Raw genomic sequence first — 15025 nt, 5'->3', positions numbered from 1 at the left:
TTCACTGGGCAAGTTCTAGCCCCATTTTTAAGTATTCCCATCAGTTATAGGCTGAAGACGGACTTACAAGCTTTCTCTGGTGATGTTTCTGGCTATTCCTCTCTCTCCCTAACCTTTAGGTGTCTATTTTATAATAGTAGGCAAAGGAAACCAAGATTCAAAAGACAGCCAAGCATCTTAACATCATTTCCCCACTTTTACCCGTTCACACCGTGCTTCAATCTTTGTATCCACGAGCCCTGTTCCATGGTTGTGCTTACATCGTTATTTACCTCTGTCCTATTTAGCCCAGGTAAACCTGCCTAGCTATTTTACCATCTGCCTTGTTTTTCTTTTCCCCTTCCCCTTCTAGTGTGTGCCCGCCCCCAGCCCCCAAACTAGCCTGTGCCTATTCCCTGTGCTTCACCTTCCCCTCTCTCCCCTCACCCCACCTTGTACACCCCGGTAACCAACAAAAAAATAAATACAAGATAAATGAAAACAAATGTTTTTCTTCCCCCTTTCAGTGTGGGTGCTTTTTCTTAATCTTTTACAATAATTTGACCATTTTTTCTGGGCTTTTTATTGTCTCTTTCTGGTCCGTAAATTGGTACTCTTCATGGTGTTCCACGTAACCCTGAGGCTTTCAGATTTTCCCATTGTTTCCCATCTGTCATGTATTCTCCATTTCTGAGATTTCAGTATTAACCATCAGAAGTTCTAATCACAGGTTTTGGCATTGTTTCAGCATTTGCATTGATTTGGTCTGTCTGTTCCTGTAGTGTTTTCCTGAAATTTTCTGATTGTTTTTTATCGTGTTCTCCTTGCTTTCCTTGATCTTTCTATTGATCCTTTGAAGGCACCTAATTAGCATTGTTTTACATTTTTCCAGTTCTATTTCTTCTTCAGAAATGGTTTCTGTCTTTGCATCTTGGTTATTTGTTTGAGCCAGTCTCTCGTTTCTTTGTGTGAGATAAAATTGTCTGTTGTCTCCGGGGAATTGTGGTGTTGTGATGTTTGTGAAAAACCAACAGTTGGACCTGGGGGGTAGAAATCTCTGAAGGGCTCTTGAGATTCAGGGCAGTCACGAGGTGGTTGTGGAAGGGATGTGACAGTAGAGTTCCTGGCCTGAGATGGACTTCCTGTTGGCCTTGGTATCATCTGTGTTCAGGGCACTCAGCCCAGTAGTTTGCGGGGCCCTTGGTGGAGCTGGCTTCAGTGGCTGGTAGGACCACAGGGCAGCTGGGAGTAGCTTGACTGGTTAAATGCTGCTCTGGTGGCTCTGCAGCTTTTGTAGGTCTGGAGCCAAGTCCACTTGAATGCAGGCACCAAAATGGCACACCATAGCAGCGCATCCAGCCCCCACCTCACACTTCCATGGCTCAGAATTCCCAGAGAGCAGCATCTGAGCTGGGGCTGAATGAAGGTGAGAGCTGGCCACCAGGGGAGCATGGGGAAAAAGAAGAAATCGCCTCCCTTTGCTGCCAGAGCTACTCAGAAAATGGTGGAACCGCATCTGGCCAGCCGGGCTTCTCCTCCCAGCAAACACTTCATCCACCTCTCTAACCTTTCTTCTGAAGTTCGTTCAGGGTGTCAGAATTTTCATGTGTATGTATTTTTTTTTTTCCTCTCATATCTTTGTTTTAGAGGGTCTGTGTAGTGCGTCTGCCTAGTCTGTCATCTATCTAGTGGGGTGTCGCATTTGGCTTCTTGTGTGCTTATCTTCATGTCTTTTATGATGTTAGGGAAGTTTTCTTCCAACAACTCTTTGACAATTTTCTCTGTATTTACATCTGTCTGTTCTGGAATTCTGATTACCTGTAAGTTCATTTCTTTTCTTGCAGTCCCACATTAGTCTTAGTCTTTCTTCAGATTTTTCGCTCTTTTTTTTCTGATTGTTTTTCTAGCATACTAGTATTGAGAGATTTCTCTTCAAGTTCACCAATTCAGGTTTCCATTGATTTAAATTTGCTCTTTTGTCCTTTCAGTATATTTGAAATCTTAGTAGTAATTTTCTGGATTTCTAATTCCAGCCTTTGTATTATTTCAAATGTTGCATTTCTTTTGTCCGCTTATTCTTGTAGTGTTTTCCTGAATTCTTTTTTTTCCTGTATTCTCCGTGCTTTGCTCGACCTTTCTGCCGATTCTCGGAAGGTACTGAAATACTGTTTTGAAATCTTTTTCAGTTAATTCCATTGTCTTTTCTTCCTCAAACATTTTCTGACTCTGCATTGTGGACATTTGTTTGAGCCACTCTTGCTTCTTCGTGTGAGCTAAAATTGTATGTTGTCTCTTAGGCATTGTGGTGTTGTTTTTGTGTTTAGTTGATGATTGTTTATTGATGTGTTCTTAAAGACTCTCACCACACCCCTCCTGTGGGTGTAGTTAGAGGATGGAGGCCTGTTCGCCAAGGACGAAAAGGTCATGGAGTGGATTGGAGAAGAGGAGAATCCCTTCCCCACCTCCACAAGAAGACAAAAGAGAGTAAATAGGCAGCTAACAATGAGAAGAAAAAACAGTGAAAGATGAAAAAAAAAAAAAAAGAAATAAAAACAAGCAGTAAGTAGAAAAAAAAAAACAACTAAAAAGAGAAACAAGGGACAGGAAAATGGAGCTGTAAGAGAGAAAATGAAAGGAAAAAATATTTTAAAAAACACTGAGAAAAACTCGGGAGAGGAGGGGAGATGAACAAAGACAGAGTAGAGGGTGGTAAAGAAAGATCAAGAGGGGAAAGAGAAGCAGAAGAAAATGAGGAAAAACAAAAGTGCGATAGGATCAAATTCAATGGACTGGAAAGAGAGGAAAAGAAGAAGAAGAAGGAATAAACAAAAGAAAAAACAAACCAGAAAACCATAGAAGCTGTTGGATCAGAAGAGACACCTCGGGGGGGGGGGGGCGGCCAGGAGGGCTGTGACAGCAGGGTTCTTGTCCGCCGTGGCCTGCTCTATGCTCAGGGCACCCCAGCCTGAAGTCGTTTCTGGAGGCCAGGCCGTTGAGTGGAGCTGGTTTCGGTGCCTGTTCAGACTACAGGGCAGCTGGGGCAAGGAGTTCTGTTAGCGTTGTGCTCCTTTGGTGGCTCTGCATGTTCTGGAGGTCTGTAGCCAAGGTGGCCTGAATCGAGGCAGCAAAGCCTCCTGCTGGAGGCATTCCCAACCAGGTGGCTCCAAACTCCTGGAGAATAGGGTCTGTGCTGGGGATGGATGAGGGTGGGAACTGGCTCCACCTCTGGTCACCAGGGAATCATAAGGGAAACGAAGGAATCACACCTTTCCCATCACCTGTGTGAATCTTCACTGCCCGGCCACCTTCTGTCGCCAAAGTTGCTGACAAAAGTTTAAGGTGGCCGCATTTCTCTGGTCACCTGATAATCAGTCAGTCTCTCTGTCTCAGCATCCCTGCTCGGCCTCTCCTTCCAGCAAACACTCAGTCCACTTCTCTCCCCTTTCCTCTGAAGGTCAGGGTGCTGGAATTTTCTGTGTTTGCTTCATTTGGTGGCTTGTATCTTTGCTGTCGAGGTGCTGTGTAGTGTATCTGCCTAGTCCGCTACCTTTCCAGATGATCTCTTTTACAAGTTCTTGAGTATATGCCCCACCTAATTTCTGTAGGAATCCTGGTATGGCGCTGCGGGTTAATGTGCTGGTTAGTGCGGTTTAAATTGCAAAGTCAGAGGTTCAAGCTCACCAGCCACTCCTTGGAAACCCTATATAGGGTCGCTATGAGTTGGAACCTACTCGACGGCATGTAACAACAACAAATAATTTCTGTAGGTGAGTTTAATTTTTTTCTCACGCAATGACCCACTAACTGCACACACATGTTGTGCATGCATGAGCATGAGCAAGAGATGCCCCTCTTCTCTCTTTGCTGGCTTATGTTTGAATGTATTATGAGACTTGTTCCACTCATGATCTTGGCTCAATCACCATTTGAGCATCACTGAGCCCAGTGTCCAGTGTGGGGCAGTAACCACATCAGGGCGAGATGTCTGTGTGGGGGTTTAGTGCGCCGAGTGTTGAGGTCGGCTAGAGGGCTCCCAGATTTCGCTGGTTGACAGTAAACCCTCAAAGTTCAGGTTTGGCTCACTAAGGCGGATGCTGCCACTTAATCAGGCGTGTGGCTTTGAGCTGCTCCCGGCGGGGCCTTGAGTCTTCTCACCTGCATATGTGAATGGTTCGAGCGGCTTGTTTTGGTGTGGCTTCTAACTGAAACCAGTAAGGGAAGGACCATGACTCTTTATCAGTTTATGGGTCTTTCCAAGTGGAAGAAAGAAGTCCAAGTTGCCCAGCTTCAAAGGTGCCAAGCCCAGCTCATGCTTAGTTCGGGCCCTTATTCAAGTTCCGGGTGGTTTGAGTTGGTGGAAGCTGTTAGGACAGGGGCAGCTGCACTCAGTCCCTACTTGACTGTACGTCTCCTTTTCTTTATTGGTAGTAATCACCTGGCTTGTGGTGGTGGTGGTGGTTGTTATGTGCCGTGGAGTCGGGTCCGACCCATAGCGACCCTGTACGGGGTTTCCGAGGCTGGAAATCATTACGGGAGCAGAAAGCCTCATCTTTCTCCCGCGGAACCGCTGGTAGTTTCCAGCTGTTGTCCCTGAGGTTCGCAGCCCGATTTGTACCCACCACGCTACCAGAGCTCCTTGGCTTTTGATTAGAAGGGTGCTATTCCGTCTGAAAGCTAAACTCTCCTTTCCTGTATGTGCTCTATAGGTCTTGGTTTGATCTAATGACTCTAATCTCTTGCAGAGTCAATTCGGACTCATAGTGACCCTAAGCACTAATTTCTTTGTCCCTTTAGTTAATCTCTAGTAAGGCACCTGGCGGAAGATACGTAGCCATTGTAAGACAATCTGTGCTCTCAACTGCTTAATTCCAAAACTGCTGTTGCTGGCTATGGGCTCCGTTTGCTGTACGCCTGGTCTCTTGTTAGATGGAGAGGCTCTGGTGGTATAGCAGAGTTCAGTGCTCCTGGATTTCCCCCTGGCAAACCCTCTGGGGCCGTTCTGCTGTGCCCATGGCATCACTATGAGTCGGGATAGATTCTTGACAGCACGCAACAGTGTGTTCATGTGTTCTGTGTGCCTGGCACATACTCTACAAGTCCACAGGGCTAGAAACTGGCAGAGCCAGGAGTCCCAATGTACGACGATGCCATCCCCGTAGAATCCACGTGCTGCTTTGTGTCGCCTGCCCTTTGGGAACTGGCCACTTGTAGCTCTCTGTAGTGTTCTCTTCCATGTTGCTACATGTTTTCATCGGCAAGAACCGGTTCAGTGAGACAGTGTACAGGAAATGGGTCCAGGTGAGTTTGGGGCAGGGTGGGGCATGGAGGGTTAGGGTAACTGTTTGAGGCAGCAGTTGCAGAGCTTGCCCACTGACTACCCATGTGGGAGAGAGCCCCCGAGTTTGCAGTCTTGCAGGGCCATGGTCAGGTGGACCATGGAGTGTGGGGTGTAAGTGGGTCAGGAGAGCTTGGGAGCGGGGATCCAGTCCAGGGTAACTGTTGTGGGAGACGCTGGCGGCCTGGCCAGAGCCATGACAAGTGTGGGTGGGTAGACTCCTGAGGCCTTCCTATTAGGGTGCTGGGGGAGTACAACTGAGGAATCTAGACCGTAGGGTGTGGAAGGGAGGCCACCTCTAGAGCACCTCCCTCAACAGAGGAGTCCATTCCCCAAAGGCGAGGCACGCAGGAGCAGGGCTGCTTAGAATCCAGTGGAGGTGCAGGCTGGCAGAGCAGTGCGACTGAAGTCAAGCTGGACACGGAGGGCACCAAGGAATGGAGAAAGAACCGCATTGTCTGACAGTGCTGGGGTCCCAGACATAGCCGGGCATCAGCCCAGGCCCCTCTTGTTTCCCAGCAGTCTATGAGGTGGGGTCAGAGCGGGCCTTGGAGCCGTTTCCTTCCAGTCCCACCTTCTGTGGAGGGGGCCTGTCCTCCCTAAACAGACACACAGACAGACTCAGAATGTGCATCTTACCAAGACCCCCAAGTGAGGTTTAGGTATACAGAAGGACCTTCTGGGGCGTACGTGCGTGCCAGGGTTGGGGGTATGCAGAGTGTAATTTTTAAAGACACGGATAGTGTTTGCGTGCTTGCGCCGTGTGGAGCTGCACTTGAACCCTGTCTGTGACTTGACACTTAACGCTCAAAGCCACTCTGCCAGCTGCATCACAGTGAGGGTTGAAGGGGGATGTCCATTAACAGTTGCCCCCCAGCCTGGTGTCCTGCAGGTCCTGGGGGGACCTCTGCTCCTTGTCATTGGTTCTAAGGCGGGGCACCTGACCAACATCAGCCCCTGGAACCTTGTAAGCATGTATGTTCTTGACCCCACGCCCACCTCCAGGCTCAAAGTGGGTGGGGTGGTGGAGGGGTGCTGGTCACCCAGCCCAAACCCCGACATCCTCCTTGACGCCACAGTCCCTGGCCCTCTGGGTTTTGCCTCCTAAGCAGTGGACACAGATGGGCACCCAACATCCCCCACCCCTGTGGTGCCCCCCTCTTGGAAATGCCTCGGGGCAGTGCATTCCTCCCTCTTTTCTGTGTGGGAACCGAGGGTGGGGACCTGGGTCTCCTCCCCACTGGGCTGGCGCTCATCCCTATTAGGGTGAGGGCTGTCAGGAACAGAGGCTACAATGGTTCTGGTAGGGTGGGAGAAGGGCGCCTGAAGCTAGCCCAGGGTCTTCCGGGGTCTGGCCTTAGAGTTGCATGGAGAATAGGGAGTGGAATCACCTGGGGAGTGCTGGATTTGTTCAGATAAGAAATGCAGACACAGGTGGAGGCAAGTGTCTAGCACAGTTCTCTGAGCCCAACACCAGCTTAAACTGTTGTCATTGAAGGTCAGTCTCCGCCTCTGTCCCCGCCCCCACACTGCCTCAGCCCTTGAGGGTACTGAAGCAAATTCCTGATGCCCTATTGACAGGTGAAAGCCAATTTCAGTGTCTCACCTTGAAAAGACAAGGGATTTTTTTTTTACAAATCTTGCCTATAAAGAATTATAAGAATTTTTTAGATTTATAATCTTTAGGGTGTGTTCCTATTTCCCATGCGGCTATGTGTTTTTCTCCTGACAAATTACTCATTTACACCTGTATCTAACTACGGTGGCTGTGGAGTCAGGGCCTTCCCACTGCTCTTTTGCTTTCCAGTCCCCAGACCTTGTGGTGCTCCCCATCTGCCACTTACATACGGGCTCCTTCGCAAGACCACAGACACCCCCCCCCCCCGAGCAAATGCTCTTAGGGATGAGCCAGGTGGTGGTTGGTAAATGCCGTGGGACCAGTTTTCACTCAAATAGCAACCATGCTTTAGGGTCACCAAGGAGCGGCTGGTGAGTTTGGATCACTGACTTGACAGTTGAAACTGACCTTGTGGTCCAGTGCTGATTCCATAGTGCCACACCAGGACTCCACAGCACACCCCGTGGATAAGCCATGGAACCATGAGACCTCATGCTACAATCCAACACCGCATCCTGTCACGTTACCTGATTCTGAAAACATGTGACGCAGAGGTCCTTGGGCATAGAGTGGAAGGGGAGAAGGGGACTGCCCAGTGAAACTGTTGGAACTGAGGTTCCCACTTGGATATCCCAGATCAGAGTGGCCTCACCCTCTTTGGCAGGCACTTGGTTATTCCTGATGGACTCCAGGATTAAGTGATTGGTACCTGGGATATGGGTCCCTGGTGCTAGGGGACCCAGCAGTTGGAGTCACTGAATTGTGTTGCCCAGCTGTCCAGCCTTATCCGGTTCCTTTTGTCCACGGTTACAGACATGCCGTCAGCTGATGTCAAGCAGACCCACCTTGATGCCATGCTGAATCAATCCCAAAGGAGGGTTAGGGTTCCCCTGTGCGTGTCCTCTGCCCCTCCCTGGAACTGTCCTCATGGGCTTTGGGAGGGAGGCCGAGAAGCATCAGGCTTTGAGCTCCTTGGTGTTCTGATAGCTGGGGATGCCCCCAGGATCCAGCTTTCTACTGACTGCCATGGGCCTAGATCCTCACCAGGTGGCACTGTGGCTAGAAGGAGTGGGGTGGGGGTCTTCACAGGGCTGTCTGTTGGCTAAGTGACCTACCTCGTCCAAATTGTCGGCCCCCAGAGCTCACCACCCTAGAATTTCCACGATTCAAGGAGGAACCTGGCACGCCCCTCACACTGTCTGTCTGTCTCGCCCTGCTGCTGTTAGAGGGAAGGGGAAGGGATTGGTGAGAAGGCCTCGCCCACCTCTGCTCCCTTAGCCTTTCTACTTAGTAGCCAGGAAGCTGAGCCCGTCCAGCCTGGGCGTAGTCACTTGGGGTGGCAGCTCCAGGCTGTGTCCCCTGTAGGTGCAGTGTTCTCAGGGCAGTCCTGCCTGGAGCCATACTGGGAGGTAAAGTGCAGGAGTGAGAACAGCGACCCTAAGCCTTGTCAGCTTCTCCGGGACGTGTGGCTTATCCTGTCCCAGACATTGGGAGTGCCCACCCAGCCTGGTCTCTGTGCCCGGGAGTCCTCAGTCTGGTGTGGGGAGGAGGAGGCCAAGTGGGTGCTACGGCTTTCACCCCGCAGTAGGAGCTGCTCACGCTGGAGATAGGCGGGATGTTGATGGAAGGGGTGCCCTATGGAAGCAGTAGAGTGCTAGGGGTGTTCATGAGAGCAGAGGGCCTACATGGGGCAGTGCGGAGCATGCGTGGGCCGTGGTCAGCTTTGTCTTGGAGAGAAGTGGCTCTGACCGTGGTGTACAGGGAGATTGGGCTGCTCTCCAGCTGTGATGGGGGGACTAGGTGGTAGCCTGGATAGGAAAGGAGGGTGACCTTTTGGACAAGCTGAGGTGGAAAGACTCTGCGGTGCTTGGAGAGTTGTTGGGTCTAAGTCTGGAGTAACGTTAGCTCAGAAGAAAGTGTGAGAAGAGATGTAAGCAGAAGCAGAATAACCCAGCAATGGAGAATTCAGTGGCATTGATGGGAGTGGTCCTGGAAGGTCACTGCTTGTCGAGTGACACAAGGTCTTAGGGCAGACAAGCTGACGAGTGGGGGACAGGAGGTTTGGTGAGGCCTTCCAGGAGATAATGACAGATGGGCACCCCCAGTGCCAGAAGCTTGGAGGAGGTTGGGATATGGGCAGTGGTGGCCTTGGCCCAGACAGCCTCCGTCCTTTGAAGCCCACTGAGCCTGTGGTGAGGGCCCATTAGAAAGAACTTCAGGATCCACCGTGGGGGCAGGGCAGCTGACCAGAGCTGGCTTTTCACAAGGCCCCTGGGTGTGGATGTGGTGGGTGTGGAGGCTCTGACCTGGCGTTTTCCATAGCTGACCAGGGAAAGGCGAGGTGTACCACTGACGCCATCCTGGGCCTGGCCTCTCTGGCCACCAGGGAGGTGTTACCCTTGGCCTTGCCAGTCCTTGTCTGTTATGGCCTATGATGTCCACGGGCCCCATGTCGGCCACTAGGTGGCATGCTTGGCTCCACTACCACCTCTGCCACCCCAACACACACATAGCTGAGAGGACTTGTCCTGGGGTGTTGGGGCTCGGTCAGACTTGCCTTTCAGTCTAGGCCCCTCCAGTGACTGAGCATGAGTCAGGTGTGTGTCTCTCTGGCTTCTGAGGCTCCTGGTAGTTCCCTTATCTCCAGGGTGTCAGCACAGTGGGGGGCAGGCCCAGTGAGGAGCGAAACCTGAGCTTGAGGCCACGAGGTTCCCGGACGCTAATTTTAGCGAGCACATGTCACGGGAAACTGTCCCCTCCTGCCAGGAATCAATGGCCTGGCTGTGTCCATGCTGCCAGGCGCTGGGGCTTTGCCCCAAACCAGGAAGAGCCAGCAGAGCTCATTGATGGAGCAGCCCCCTCAGGGCTGAGGGCTGAGAGCTGAGGACTGGACAGGAGGCGGAGTCTGCCTCCTGGCGTCCTTGGCTGTGCTGCTTGGACGGCCTGAGCTAACCAGGAGGCATCAGTTTGGGAGCCAGCATCTTTCAAGAACACACACTTTACTTTGGAAGTGTGTTAGGCAAAGCTGGGTGTTCCTTCTTCTATGGGCCACCTCCAGCTAGCTTGCCTCCTCGGAACCTCCTGGCTGACCTGGGTCTCCTCACCAACTTGACCTCCTTTCCCCAGGGGACCTCTGGCTTGTGGAGGAAGCTGTGCTGTTCTCCTTGCCAATGGGCATCTCAGAGGAATGGAGTAGGTCATTCCCTCTGCTTGGGGACCAGAATCTGGCCCAGCTGCTACTTCTTTGCTGATTTTGCTCCGGTTGGACATCAGACAGGCTCCTGGGTCCTGTCCCCTCATATGAGTTCCAGCATGGAATGGCTGCTTGTAGGAGTGGATGTGAGAAAGGGAAGGTGGGACTGAGTCTCTGCCTTCTCTTATGGGGGACCCTGGGGACTGTTAGCCTGAATCCCCACCAGACCCAGTTCTGGCTTTTGCCCTTGGACAAGATGCTGTGTCCTACGAACCCTTAATAATCTCCTTTGGAGAGTGAGGATAGCTGTTGAGAGTATTAAACCACGCTGAGCTCCTCTTGTCCATGTCTGCCATCCCCCCACCCCCGGGGGTGCGTGGGGGAGACTGAGTCTTCAGAGTGGGCACACCTCACGGGCCCTCCCTTCCCCCTTTGGTCCGGATTCAGGCCAAAGGCCTTTCCATTCAGCAGCCCTGGTAATCTTTAAGAGGGCTAGTATGCGCTGGAGCACAAGGTGGTGGGGGCGCATGGAAAAGAATGAACGCCAACAATTTTCCTCTTTGTCTCCCGCTTCCTCCGGTTTGTAAATTGTAGCCTGCTTCGACGCCTGGTGACTCTTATCTCCCAGCAGGCCACACTGCTGGCCTCCAATGAAGCCTTTAAAAAGCAGGCGGAGAGTGCTAGCGAGGCAGCCAAGAAGTACATGGAGGAGAACGAACAGTTGAAGAAGGTGTGTCCGCCCGCCCCTTCCCATGATGCCCCAGGGTGTGGCGCTCTACTGCATCATCCTCTTGGGTCTGGCAACAAAGAGTGGGTGCTGCGGGGGGAAGCTGTCTGTGGGTGCAGATACAAGGCATGGGGCTGCCCAGGAGCCAGTCTGAGTGGGCTCAGATGGCCTTGCTGCCCACTCCTCCAGGCGGGACTCCGCTTTGATACAGTAGCCCCAGGTGGACCAGCCCTGAAATGTGACCTACCCATCTAAGGAATATGGGGTCTGCTTGTCAGCCAACCTCGGAGGGAAACGGGGACTTGGGATCTGGGGTGAGGTCAGAGGGACAGAATGAGACTGATTAGAGATCTCCAAGGGCGCTTGATGGTTAACTGAGGCACTGGGGAAGAGGCGGGTGGGCCTGCAGTCCGTGGCCAGCGCAGCTGGTTGTGCTGGTGTTTGCCCCTCCCTCAGCAGGCCAGCCTAGTTCTGCTCTTAGACGTAGCTTAGTGGTCCCGTTCTAGGCTGACATTTCTGAAGGGGGAATGTCCCGAGCAGCCGCATGGCGCGCGGAGGGCTGGAACCTCTCACTCCCTGTTGAGTAAGCCCAGCCCTTGGCTCTTTTCCTAGGAAACTGGTATTGACAGAGGCAAGCTGCGCATCGGGGAAGCTGAGGTGAAGGTGGAGGAAGAGAACAAGAGCCTGAGGGCTGAGCTGAAGAAGCTGAAGGAGGAGCTGGCCGACAACAAGCAGAGTGCGAATTCTCCCCCACTCCCAGCCCCGGTTGGCTGGGGCTGCCCTTCTTGTGCCAGAATGTTTTTAATAACAAAGCCTCACAAGCCATGCAGAGTGGAAACCGACCCTAGCTTGGGAGCTGGGTGAAAATCCACATATCGTGCCCCGTTCCTTGAGCCACTGGGGACTTCTGTCAGGTGATGCCGGCTTGGAGCCCCAGGTGGTGAAGACAGATGCCTGCCAGGGGCTCCAGAGAAAGGGAGACTCAGACTAAGTGTTAAACTCCAGAGAGGGTGTAGGCAGGGATTTGTGACTGTGGGTTTGTAGGTGGTTTCTGGAAATCAGGCAGAGAATAGGTCTGGAACTGTCCTAGGGGTCTCTGAGCCACCATGGGTCTGGCTTTTTGATCCTTGCCTCCTACTCTCACCCCCAAACTTCTCCACACATTCCTCTCCTTGAAGTGACCCCTGTAGAGAGCCGCTTGCTCTCTGCTGTCAAAGTGAGGGGTTCCCTTCTGTGGTTGGCTCCATCTGGGGGTGAGGTATGACCCCAGACATGGAGCCTTGTGCTCCCTGACTCCGTCCCATCTTTCTCCTCCTGCATGGGCATCATTTCCAGAATTGGAGAAGGCTGAGAATGAGGCGCTGGCCATGCGGAAGCAGTCGGAGGGCCTGACCAAGGAGTATGACCGGCTGCTGGAGGAACACGCCAGACTGCAGGTCAGTGTGGCTCTGCCAGCCCCGTCCCCCGTCCCCCGTCCCCAGGCTCTGACTGCAGACACTCCCAGGCTGCCAGCAAGGGGGGCACCAGCACGAACAAAGCTGAGGTGCTGAGAGCTGACCTCTGGCCTTTGTGCCTTACAAGGGCTTGGGCAGAGGCAGTGGCTCGGATGGCCTGCCGGGGAGCCCCAGTGAAGCAGCTCCCTACTTGCTCTGTGACTCCACTTGAAAGTTCAGGTGCTCCTGATATTGGGCGTGATAAGACACAATCCCAATTGTCTGGCAACTGGCCTTCATGGCCAAAGTTTGGGGGGCCCGAGAAGCTGAGCAGGGGCCCAGGTACGCGGGGACAGCAGTGTGTCAGAATAGGAGAGGCTCACAGGGTCCAGTCACTAGCAAAGGGGCTCAGATACTGAGCTGGTTGTGGTCTGGTGGGCTGCTCCTGAGGGGCGTTGGGTGAGCCTCTTGCTCTGTGTTGACAGCCTAGAGGAGTTGGTATGATTTGCACTTAGAGATACCTAGATCATCCAGGCAGGCACAGGACAAGACCACATGTGCGGGTACTCGGCATGGAGAGGGGCTGGTGGTAGTAGACAACCTCCCCACCCCCGGCCCCTCTGCTCTCCTGGACCCTGTCACTGAAGGCCTTGGGGGCTACGGGCTGAAGGTGGAAGGCGTGGGGTGGGTGATGTTTGACAATTTGTTACTCTGGGCTCTCTGTCCCCTCCAGGTGGCGATTGATGGTCCTACGGACAAGAAAGAGGAGTAAGGAGAGGCGCTCCAAGATCCTTGGCCACTGCCGGCTGCTACCTGGCATGTGCTTGCTGCGGCACCACAACTCGAGGCCTTTGGCCTCCCAAGATGCACTTCCATCGCTTGTACCCCTTCCTAGAGGCCCCTTGTCCTCTTCAGTGTCTGCTAGAGGCCTGGTCTCTGCCCGCATTGGCCCTGAGCCCGGTTGTTGAGCCCCCCTGCCACGCTTCAGCGGGGTGCGGGGCAATCAATAAAGATTGTTGTTATGATTTGAATGGTGTTTTGGGAGCTGGGGTGTGGGGGGCCAGGTCGACAGCATCCACCAGCCAGGGGCTTCAGCTTTAGGGTCGGGAACTGCTGGCTCGGGAGAGTGGGCTCGTGTTTGCTCTGGAAGGCTCTTCCCGTCTGCCATGCCAGCCAATGGGGCTGAGGCCCGCTTGCTGGCAGCCTGGGAGTGTCTGCCTGTCAGTCCCTGGGGTGGGAGGGTGTTGGCAACTGGAGCCAGGGGACCGGTGAGAGGCAGGCTCAACTCCGAATTCCTGTTCCTCACATTTGGGAATGTGCCACCAGTCACTCCCTGCCCCACCCCGTCTTGAAGGTTTACAGCATGACCTCTGACTAATACGACTCTAAGAGGCGGCTTGTCCTTGGCTGTGACCGTGAAGAGGGGGTGGGGGTGGGTGGGTGCAGATTCCGCTGCTCCAGTCCCCAGGAGCAGGCGGGTCCCAGAAGTCACCCGCTGAGGTGATTCAACATCATTGAGGTTTCTCAGTCACCCATGACTTCCCCTGCACCCAGGCCTGTGCAGGGTCTTGGCCTCTGCCAAGTTTGGTGTCCACACAATGACCCAGAGGGGCTGGGGGAATCCTTCTCCGAAGGTGTTGAAGCTGACACAGTGGCTGATAGTGTCAGCGGGTGGCAGTCACACACACCCCCCCCCATGTGGCCTGCCTTCTCCCTTCTCAAGTGTTCCTTTCCCAACCACTGCCAGGTGCTGTCAGCAAGGCAGCCTGTGACGTGTGCTCCAGGTGTGCGGGCCACAGCCCAGGCCTACTAGGCCGAACCTTCCAGGAAGTGGGCCTTGACTCCCTAGGCCGCCCTGAGCTGCTAAAGGCCAAAGTCCAAACCGCATGCTGCCCAAGACCTCCTCGTCAGCAAAAGGGCTGCTGCCATGCCCATCTGCGTCAGTCTCTGGGTGCTTGGTGGGAGGGAGGGGCACGGACTCATTCCTCAGGGACAAGAACTTTCCGGAGTCTTCACCATGGGTGGAGAAGGGTGGGGACGGTGAGCAGAACTCAGTGGCCCAAGGGACTGTATGGAGAAAGAAGGAGCACTGGGGGATGGGCTGGAGGTGAGGGTCAGGCCCACCCCATACTTGGTGTAGTTGGGAAGGGAAGTTTGGGAGTGAGTTGTGTGGTGGAGAGGTGACTGCAGGTGCGAAGAGACTGAAGGTGCAGACCCCTGCCCTCCAGACTGGTCTGGATTTGTCACCTCCCTTTTGGAGCCCCACTCATCAGGATTGGCTTCCAATCCCAAACAGCTCCAGGCCACCACTCTCACTGCCAAACCCAGCGGGATTCCCTGGCCTCGGCACATGACCCTCACCAGCATCTGACAACTGATCACTCCCTCCTCCTTGCCATCAGAGAGCCTCATTCAGGTTCCAGGAGGCCAGCCCCTTCCCAGTCTCACTCCGTTTCCAGTGGACGCTCGGTCCTTGGGCCTCTTCACTCCACCACCCTTGTCCACGTCCCTGGGTGAGTTCAGACAAGCTCATGGCTTTGTATGTGCCAACACGGCCCCAGTACCTCTCCAGTCCAGACCTGTTTCTGGAACTCCAGACTCCCTTGTCCATCTGCCAAGGGACATCTCCGCTCAGATGACCCACCTGCACAACCCACCCAGAGCAGACTCCCCATCGGCCCCTCCAAACCACCTCCTCATCTCCCCACGGCAGCACGCGGCCACTCCATCCTGACAAATC

The 15025-nt window shown here is 53.5% G+C and overlaps 1 protein-coding gene across 1 annotated transcript in view; it reads left to right on the top strand.

The window, feature by feature from the left end:
- BCAP31 (B-cell receptor-associated protein 31) overlaps nt 1-13057 on the top strand; it is a 32277-nt gene extending 19220 nt beyond the window's left edge. Inside the window, exons 4-7 of the mRNA XM_006877183.1 lie at nt 10720-10855; nt 11465-11588; nt 12188-12288; nt 13019-13057. Coding sequence (XP_006877245.1) covers nt 10720-10855; nt 11465-11588; nt 12188-12288; nt 13019-13057 — 400 coding nt within the window. The remainder of the gene's footprint in view (nt 1-10719; nt 10856-11464; nt 11589-12187; nt 12289-13018) is intronic.
- Nucleotides 13058-15025: the final 1968 nt, after the last annotated feature.

The sequence above is a fragment of the Chrysochloris asiatica genome, unplaced genomic scaffold (genome assembly GCF_000296735.1).
Source record: "Chrysochloris asiatica unplaced genomic scaffold, ChrAsi1.0 scaffold00445, whole genome shotgun sequence".
Classification (NCBI taxonomy): Eukaryota; Metazoa; Chordata; class Mammalia; order Afrosoricida; family Chrysochloridae; genus Chrysochloris; species Chrysochloris asiatica.
The sequence above is the reverse complement of the archived record's forward strand: the minus strand, read 5'-3'. Positions and strand labels throughout refer to the sequence as shown.